Here is a 9,623-nt window from a genome sequence, read left to right on the forward strand (position 1 = left end):
CAGAGGAAGTGGGGCTACAGAATCCAAAGTGAGCCATGGACTGGAGATGGTTGTTCTGGAATTCAAAAAGGAGCAATCAGCCATAGTCACACTGCTGAGAGAGTGAATATAATAATTTAGGAAATCAGAAAGCTAGAAAGCAGAGTATCAGAGTTTAATAATTCTGAGGTAGGTAAAGCCTGCTCTGGGGAGGGATGTTTCTTGGACACCCTTGGCTCCAATGCATTTTGTATCCTCCCCTTTAGCAACCTGTGTCTAAAAGATGTGTCCAGAACTGCTTTTGGCATTGGAGTATTAAGATGGATGAGAAACACTTCATGCACTCAAAGAGCTTTCAGCTTAGTAGAATACAAAGACAAAATAAATTTAGAGAATCAAGTGAATGGGTATTGTGGTAGGATAGAACGGGTATGTGAGGAGGGAGTACAAAGGACCTTCCCCCTCCCAGCTTCATACATTGGCTCTTCAGGGCAGTAAGCTTCTATTCTTCAAGAACCAAATATTACATTCCAGATGTCAGACTGCACATCCAGCACACTGGCTTTGTTCTCTGCTATGTCACAAAATCTGGAACTCTTGTGCTATGAAAACCTGATTTTCTTTACTTGTTTAATCAGGAGGGGGCATTCTATAATGGATAAAAGTGAAAAAAATGGGCCGAGCATGGTGGTTCATATGTGTAGTCCCTGCACTTTGGGAGGCTGAGGTGAGAGAGTTGCTTGAGACTGGGAGTTCAAGACCAGCCTGGACAACAAAGCAAGACCCTGTCTTTACATAAAATAAAAAATAAAAAATGGCAGGGTGCGATGGCTCCTGCCTGCAGTCCCAGCACTTTGGGAGGCCAAGGCAGGTGGATCATGAAGTCAGGAGATCAAGACCATCCTGGCTAACATGGTGAAACCCCATCTCTACTAAAAATAAAAAAATTAGCCAGGCATGGTGGCAGGCGCCTGTAGTCCCAGCTACTTGGGAGGCTAAGAGAGGAGAATCTCCTGAACCCAGAAGGCAGAAGGCAGAGGTTGCAGTGAGCCAAGATTGCGCCACTGCACTCCAGCCTGGGCAACAGAGCGAGACTCTGTCTCAAAATAAATAAATAAATAGCCAGGCATGGTGCTGTCTGCCTGTGGTCCAACCTACTCAGGAGACTGAGATGGAAAGATAGCTTGAGCCTTGGAGGTTGAGGCTGCAGTAAGCTATGGTCGCACCACTGCACTCCAGCCTGGGAGACAGAGTGAGACCTTGTCTCTTAAAAAAAAGAAAAAGAAAGAAAGAAAAAGAAAGAAAAAATAAAAAATAAATGGCTATGTGACCTTATTTAGTCAGGATTTTTTTTCCTCTCTGAGACTCACTTTTCTCATTTGTGAGATGGGGAGAATTGCCTTGGGACAGAGTATGATTGATGCTTTAACCTTGAAAGAGGCATTTACTTTGTGGTCTCCTTTCACGTAGCTTTTATTTTTGCTATGTAGAAATGTGAAAGGCACCATCTATAGCATGAAGTTGGAAAGTTCTGCTCTTGGCAGATTTGCATTTGGGCAGGAAATTTGGGCTACCTGAGCTCAAACAAGAATAGGAGAAAGAAGGCCAAAAACAAACCGTTTTCATGCAGGGCCACTGATGTCCATAGGTGGAATGAGAATACAAAAGGGCCCCAAATGATGGGCAGACCAAGGCCTCACACTACCCAACAATTTATCTGCCAAAAAATAAATGTTTCAGTGCAGGATGAAAGTCCAACTCTTACCTATTACATTTCACTTAGAAACTTCATCTGCCTGTTCTAAATTCCCAGAGCTCTGCAATTTCCATTACAAATGTGTCTGAACTCAAATAACCCTGAGTCACTTCCAAGAAGCCTCACAGAAGCTGAATCTGCCCAGTTCCACAATACCCAGAGCTATTATTTCATTAGGTGATCACAGGGAGTAGCCTTTTCTTCAATTTGCAAGGCAGACATTTCAAAGACTCATCTACCCAGTGCTATTAGTTACATTACGTGGAAACGTGCTGAGCAAGGTAATGGAATATGATGGCTCAGCCCAGATCTCATGGGGCAGGACTTTCGCCACCCATCTTCCCATTCCTGTCCTACGTGACTAAGCCCACTGTGCCTTTTCAATCATTAGGTAGCACTGTTAGGGAAATAAGAGGAAGGAAATTAAGAAGAAAAAGAACCTTCTTATTTCATTATCCCAGCCCTGGGAATGCAATTTGAAGTAACACCGTATTCTTCAGCTGCAAAAGAACCTTTGAAGTACGTTGGGTCAATTTAATGTATTCTTTACTCTGGGAGGGATGAAATAAGCTTTTTCTGATGTGAGATGTCTTTATTTTAGTATTTGCCTCTTGCATGGAGATAACATATAGAGCATAAACCACCTTCCAGACTTGAAATACATTTCGCAAACCTCCAAAGTCAATAGCTTCTTCTACATGTTCTCATACCAGGAAAGCTCATTTTGTTAACCAGGAGTTATAACTCAGTATTAAATCTTGCTGATTCTTCTCCTTTGATCTCTAATTAGCATGGGATTAAATGTCAAAGGGAGAGGAATTTTATAATTTACTAAATTGGTCAACAATTCATTGAAGCTGTCTTCAATTTAGTTGGTAAAAGGGATTGAATCACCACAGGTAGTCCTGGGTTTGGAGTGCTGTTATGAAAAGATGCCAAGTGGAAATCTGCACCTTCTATTTTGACATCATTAGTCCAAGCTCTGCAGTGGGACCAGTGTGACCATGGGTGCTGTTGAGAGAACAGACCTAGTCCAATCCAGCATTTTAGTTCAGGCAATCAATCTCTCAGGATATGCTGTAAATAATGCGCATGGCCTTGAGATCACTAGGGCTATCAGGCAGCTATTATGTTCCCTTTTACTTTGGTTCTGCTGTTATCATTTAAACACTCAGGAGAACGCGGAGCACCAGACCTTGTGTGACCCTAGTTAAATCCCCTGAGTTTTCCTTGAATGCTGCATAGTCTTGAACAACTAGACCTGGGCTGCAATGGGAAGCATTTCCAGGCATCTCCATGGTTTAAGTGGATTCCTTGACCCACTTGGAGAGCCCATAGTCGGGTGAGTGGGCCCTGGGCAGAGCTGGGCAATTCGTCCTTAGGAAATTCTAGCCAATTGTGCCTTTGAGATTTAGGTCTCAGGAATCTTGCCATGTTAGCCTATCCACAGCCAACTGCAGGCACTCTGGGGATACTACAAAATGAAGCACATTTCTAAAACAAGTCAGAAAATCAGTAGACCCCTATGAGATAGGTGCTATCTTGCTACAAGAAAATCATGATAGACATGATGGTAATTATCATAATAATATCATTTCCTGGAATCCAGAGAGCAGGTTTTACCATGAGTGTGGTGAACAGCCTGGGTGGTTGGCATTGGAGAAAAAGCAGCAGGTTTAAAACTTTCAGCATTGCTTCATCCACAGCCATGAAGATGTGCAAAGGGGCACTGGTGTTTTCTAAACCATAGAATCTAATTTTTGGAGTTTGCTAATTAATATGTTATTTTTAGTGAAATAGACAATCTGATCATGACTCATGAAACAAGAAATTATCATCAATGTGTTTGTTCTACCAATAAAGACATCTCAGGTAATGGTAATACACTAAGTCACTGTCAAACTTTTCCATGCCTTTTCTAGGCTGTACAAGCTGTGCGAGCCGCCTCCCACAGCTGGAGAAGAATGAAAAGAATTCCCAAGAAACCAGGCAGGCAGAAGCTCCTGAATGCTGGACTAGACAAACTACATGCTGGCTAAACATTCTCCACTGAAGATAAATCAACGCTCTTTTTTTTTTTTTTTTCCTGTAAATCTTTCTCCCCATTGCAAACAAGTAGTGTTCAGTTTATACTTGGATATTTATGCTGGAAACGGAAAGAAGTTCAGTCAGACAGTTCAGCATCACAAACTGATGTTTCTCTATATTGACATTAAGTATTCACTTTTAGAGTAAAATCCATCCCTAGATCATAAAGAAAAAAATATTAGAGATTTAAAAATTAACCACCATGCCTCCTCTCCCATTCATTAAAATTGTTTTATTATGTTTGTTTTCATCTTTTCCAAGTGGACACATGTAATAACGGAGAGTTCCTCTTGAAGAAGGCTATTATTGAAGAAACCTGGTGACATCTTGCAAATCATGAAAAATGTTAAGAACAATATGGACTGTGTGGTATAGATTTTCAGTCCCCCATTTGCAAGAGAGAAAGTCATTAATGTGTGAAAGGTGGAAAAGCATGCTTTACTCTTTCTCCTAAGGGCTTTCTCCTAAGGGCTTATTTCTTATTAGAAGAGAAGAGAGCTGACTAAGGCCTCCAGCAAGACTCACTTTCTTCTAGCTGCCTTTGGGCATCCTTTTCTCTTGGGGACAGCTCTAGCAAATCAGTGCTATTTTTGGTGTCTGCAATGGGCATGGCTGCCTTGGGCCACGAATACTGGGTGCTGTGCCATAATGGCCCTGGGGATCAGAGAAGTGCAGGGAGGAGAACCAGGATGAAGAAGGGGACAATAAGCCTATTTTAAAACTAAACCTTTAACTTAGATACCTAAAATTCTTAATTTTATGAAGGCTCTCGTATGAGAGGTCAGACTCTTCAAGGAAGAGACTTTTTCTGTCAAGACATATGTATAAGATATGAAAATAAGGCTTTATTTGTACTTTTAAAGGCCCGTTAGGAAGCTTGATAATTTGTGGACGCACAAGGTGTATTCTATCCTTATTCTAAAGTGTATGTAATGTTTATCATTTCCACATTGATGCAACAACATTGTTTTTAGCATAGTAAATGCAGTAATATTTATTTTAAATCCATAATTTTCAAACAAAACACGATTGTGATAATTATATGGGTTTACGCTAATTTAGTATGTGAAATGCTTTTCACATCTAAAGTATGTGCAAACCATTATTAATTTTTTTTTTATTTTTTGAAGCTGAGTGTCACTCTGTTACCCAGACTGGAGTGCAGTGGTGCAATCTTGGCTCCCTGCAACCTCCACCTCCCAGGTTCAAGCCATTCTCCTGCCTCAGCCTCCCAAGAGCTGGGACTACAGGCACGCACCACCATGCTCAGCTAATTTTTGTATTTTTAGTAGAGACAGGTTTTCACCATGTTGGCCAGGCTGGTCTTGAACTCCTGACGTCAGTTCTAGCCTCCCAAAGTGCTGGGATTACAGGCATGAGCCACTGCTTCCGGCCCATTATTAAATTTTAATTTATGAAATTTGATCATGGTTTTCAAACTATTATTAAAAACCTTTATCATTAGCCATTATGTATTGAATAACAAAAATACCATGTTACATGTGTAGGCAATATGTGTATACTAGTAGGTGAGGTAATAATAATTGTTATTTGGCACAGAAGCTCTTGAGACTTTTGTGAGAAGTCCAGATATAATGAAAAACAAGGAACCTAGCACAGAGTTTTCAAGAAAAAGTTGAAAATTTTGAATTTAATAAAGATATCTTTACATAAATAACTTTCAAGGATTTAACATTCATAGGGCTAATGAGTGAACACAGCTGATTAGCTAGCAAGTCCTTTCATATTGTCGTGACTGTTTTCTCATCACCGTCCTGGAAGCAGTAATCCTCATTAGAGGCATGAAAGGGTCATTAAAATGATTTCAGTTGTACTTTGCCGTATTTCACGGGGCAAATTATCAGCTATTATGGTATTTATAAGCTAACATATTTTATATTTTTGAGGATCTACTTTCTTCATCATAGAATGTGCTTCATATTATTTTTAGGGTTAAACATAAGCGTATCGTCTATCATGCTCGGTACTTAAAATTAGTAATGGTTTATATTAACATCAGTCACTATAACTTCTGCTCATAATAAAAATTGTAGCTAACACTTATTAAGGGATTACTACATACCCAGTAATAGCTCCAATTGCTTTGCCTGTATTCTGTTGTTATTGCTTCACTTAATCCTCATGATAATGAAGTGACATGGTACTCTTTTGATCACGCCCATTTTTAGAGTTGAGGAACCAAAGCAAAGAATAGCCCAATGACTTGCACAAAGTCACATGATTGACAAGGGGTGGAACCAAAATTTGAACCCAGGAAGTCTGCCTTCTTAATGCATTATGCTGCTTTTCCTTATCAATATAAGAACTATTGTAATATTACAATGATTTGTAAGTAAATTTGGAGTTGTGTGGCATGTGTTGTCAATAAATTATACATCTTGTATTAAAAAACAGTGAATGGAAACATGTAAAATGCTTTCATTATATGAAAATTATAGGATTTCCTGGACATTTTACAACTCCGGATGCACATTTTGAGGTAACTCAACACTGTTGCAATCTGAAAAACTATTTTGTATCATATTCCTCCTCATCAAAAATAACAGTTTTAGATAGTACATCGCATAATACTTTATTATAATTCCAACACAGTGGTAACAGTAAAAAAAATACCTAATGGATGAATGAAGAATGACAGTTTTTTCAATGCCACATGTACCTCCATGTGACATTGGGTATGAAGAGGCCTTGAGGTTTTAGGATGTGTTTACCTTAATGCTACATGCTCCTGTGTAACCAGTGCACCTTGAAATACTGCTAAAATCTGCTGACTTCTTCCAAGTTCTGAGCATGGACAACCCCCATCCCCCCAACCTAAAAGGGAAGGTCATGCATAGAAATTTTGGATCTTAACTTAGGGCCTGACTCAAAATAATTGTGAACTAAAATTCTTAGTCAATACATCTTAAGCATTCTATTATCTCATAATTTTTTCTAATATTAATTCCAAATATTACAAAAGTTAATGTGATATTAAAGTATGAAAAATTTGAGAAGATTAGAATTTTACATGTATTTCCATTCCTATTTAAAGAGAGAAAAGGGAGAGAGAATTTCTGTGCTAATTTTACTTATATTGGATATATAATATTGAATTTATAGTATAAGCTTTATTTTATCAATTCACAAATCTGAAGTCTCATACTGTTTTCTATCTCTTTAAAACACATTCTTCCGGTGGCTTGGATTCACTGTGCATTCATTGGCCACCCTTTTTGAAGCAAATTTTAAATCAATTTAAAATTAGGTAAACTTTTTATGATACTATAACATATATGACATTGAAATGACATTGGTTCTGAATCTATTAATTTAAATTTTGGGATCATTACATTCAGAGTGAAATGGAATTGACTTTGACACTAACTTTGACAGCCAAGAAAATGAATGGGTAAACAAAGCCTAAGGGTCATGTTAATTAATTTAACAAAACAAACTATCTTCAGTCCTTTGGGCTTGTACATTTTGTAGACAAAATTAGTATTTATTGATTTGGAAGTGTTCAATTGAGAGTAAATGACTCTGTGTTTTGAAACTAATACCTTTGCATTTAAAATACTAAAGTATTATTATGTTAGTTCAAGTAGATCTTTTCCTGTGTAGCATGATTTAATGCAGAGCAGTGGGTATATTTTTATTCACTTATACTTTTGAAAATCCATAATGTTGAAATTTAAAATGAATAGTCTCACTTTAAGGTCATTTTACTTTACATTTTACTTTAAAGGTCATTTTAGACTTTATGTGCTAGTGGTATTGAAACTAACATTTAATATTTGACTAAATTGCTTGTGAATTTTGGAAACTATGTTTAATTTTAAAGACATTGTTATGTGAATTATCTTACTAAATTATCGCTTAAGAACTCTCTCATAGCAGTAATTTCATTAACACATATACATACCAACCAATTTGCTAAATGAATTGTCGGTTGTCTTGCTTAAGTACTAGAGCCAAGCTTTGAAATGACTTAAAGTGATCTGAATTTTGATTGAGAAAAATAATCTGTCTTCTGTCGAATGTTTGAAATTTTAGTGATGAGCCTCAGCAAAATTTCACCCTACATGAAGCAGAACAGGTGGGGGGAAATTGCAAGAGGGGTCTGTACCAAAAATGGCCCCAGGATATTCCATTGAACAAATATTGACCATTATCTTGCTAGGTGCTACAACTCCATACTAGTCACTACAGTTAGTCTTTGGTTTCACAAAAATGTTACTGCTTCAAAGGCTTGGCATTAACAGTGTTGCCAGCATTCATATTGCCAACCATCTGCTGGTCATACATGGAAGACTGTTAAAGTGTGGTCTGTGCATCATTGAGCAATTGTTATATAGACACAAGGCCTGCTTCACTCAGGATAGCTTGCTCCTCTCACTGAGAAGAGATATCTGAAGTCTACTAAGTCTACTAAATGAGATATATATGTGTATGTATATGCCTATATATATTGTTATACTTACTCGTTTTGTGGTAATGTCATAAAAATTAATAAGATTGTTTTGTTTTGTATGAATGTACGACAAATTGAGTTGTTCAATGTATTGAATGAATGTCTTACTGTAGGCATCAGAGCTGTGCAACCATGTGTAAATATACCTGGTCTTTTGATCACTGACACTACTTTGCTATTCAATCTGGAATCAACTGACCTGGCTCTGCCATTGAGAAATAGCTAATTAAGAACAAAATTGTTAAATTTTAAAATTATATTTCTACTAGAAATAGCTTTGGAGAGTTAATTTTAGGTGCAAATAACAGGATAAATGCTATCTGATCAAGCATTCATTCGACAAATGTTTTTGAGGATTCACTAAGTGGAAGGCACAATCGTTGGGGCTGGTATATGTGAGGATATGTTTGATTTGAAAACCTTCATGGTGTCTCTGTGTGTTATTGATTATCAGCGTCTTTTGCTTAAAATGGCATTATTTGTAACACAAACCTAATATCATGTGTACAAATATACTGTGTGTAGCCAAGAACACTAAATTGGTAAAATGCTTTAGAAAATATACATCTGAATTTGAATATCTAATGCTTCAAGTAAATTTATTAGAGTTTCAGATGAATATATATTTTGTAACTGCCAAGTAAATGAGTAGAACAGAGCTTTTGGCTAAAATATTTTATAAGTACTCATTTACATAGTATTCATTATTTTAAATGACAAAACATCGAATTGGTTCTATAAATAATAATTGTTTTGAATATATCCATATTTAACATCATATGAAATCCAAAATTTAATGATAAATTTCATCTGGATGTGTTATTATAAAAGTCATCATTTTTCCTTTGTAAAATATCCATGTAACATAGCTTCCATTACTCCATATTTTATGTATGGTTAAAATTATCAAAGTGCATTACGTATTTTATATCATTTATTTTTGTCTGCATAAAAGATTGGAATAGTAACCATGTATGCTAAATGTTAATAATAAAGTGAAATGTAGTATGACCAGTTCAGCTTCTTTCCATTTAAACTTAATTTCTATTATGTCCTTACCTATTTGGACAACAAAAAACATTAAACACAGATTTTCACCCTTCAAGAGTTCACAAGCTCAATAGAAGAAACTTGACACACGTATGAAACAGCTTCTACAAATATGAGCTGGAGGGACAGTAACTGCTAGGAAAGAATGAGAGAGAAGCTTAATACGGGCCATGGCAAAGGAAAACTTCACGAGGGACAAGAGACTTACACTGTCCCCTGAATTAACTAGTCAACCTATCAAGGTTTATTTAGTACTTATTACATATCAGCCACTAT

The 9,623-nt window shown here is 36.9% G+C and overlaps 1 protein-coding gene across 1 annotated transcript in view; it reads left to right on the top strand.

Annotated features, from left to right (window-relative positions):
* LOC108535499 (phosphatidylinositol 3,4,5-trisphosphate-dependent Rac exchanger 2 protein-like) overlaps nt 1-9,311 on the top strand; it is an 88,137-nt gene extending 78,826 nt beyond the window's left edge. Inside the window, exon 6 of the mRNA XM_017881533.1 lies at nt 3,658-9,311. Coding sequence (XP_017737022.1) covers nt 3,658-3,703 — 46 coding nt within the window. The 3' untranslated portion in view covers nt 3,704-9,311. The remainder of the gene's footprint in view (nt 1-3,657) is intronic.
* Nucleotides 9,312-9,623: the final 312 nt, after the last annotated feature.

Source organism: Rhinopithecus bieti, unplaced genomic scaffold (assembly GCF_001698545.2).
Source record: "Rhinopithecus bieti isolate Rb0 unplaced genomic scaffold, ASM169854v2 scaffold_13017, whole genome shotgun sequence".
In the NCBI taxonomy this organism is placed as follows: Eukaryota; Metazoa; Chordata; class Mammalia; order Primates; family Cercopithecidae; genus Rhinopithecus; species Rhinopithecus bieti.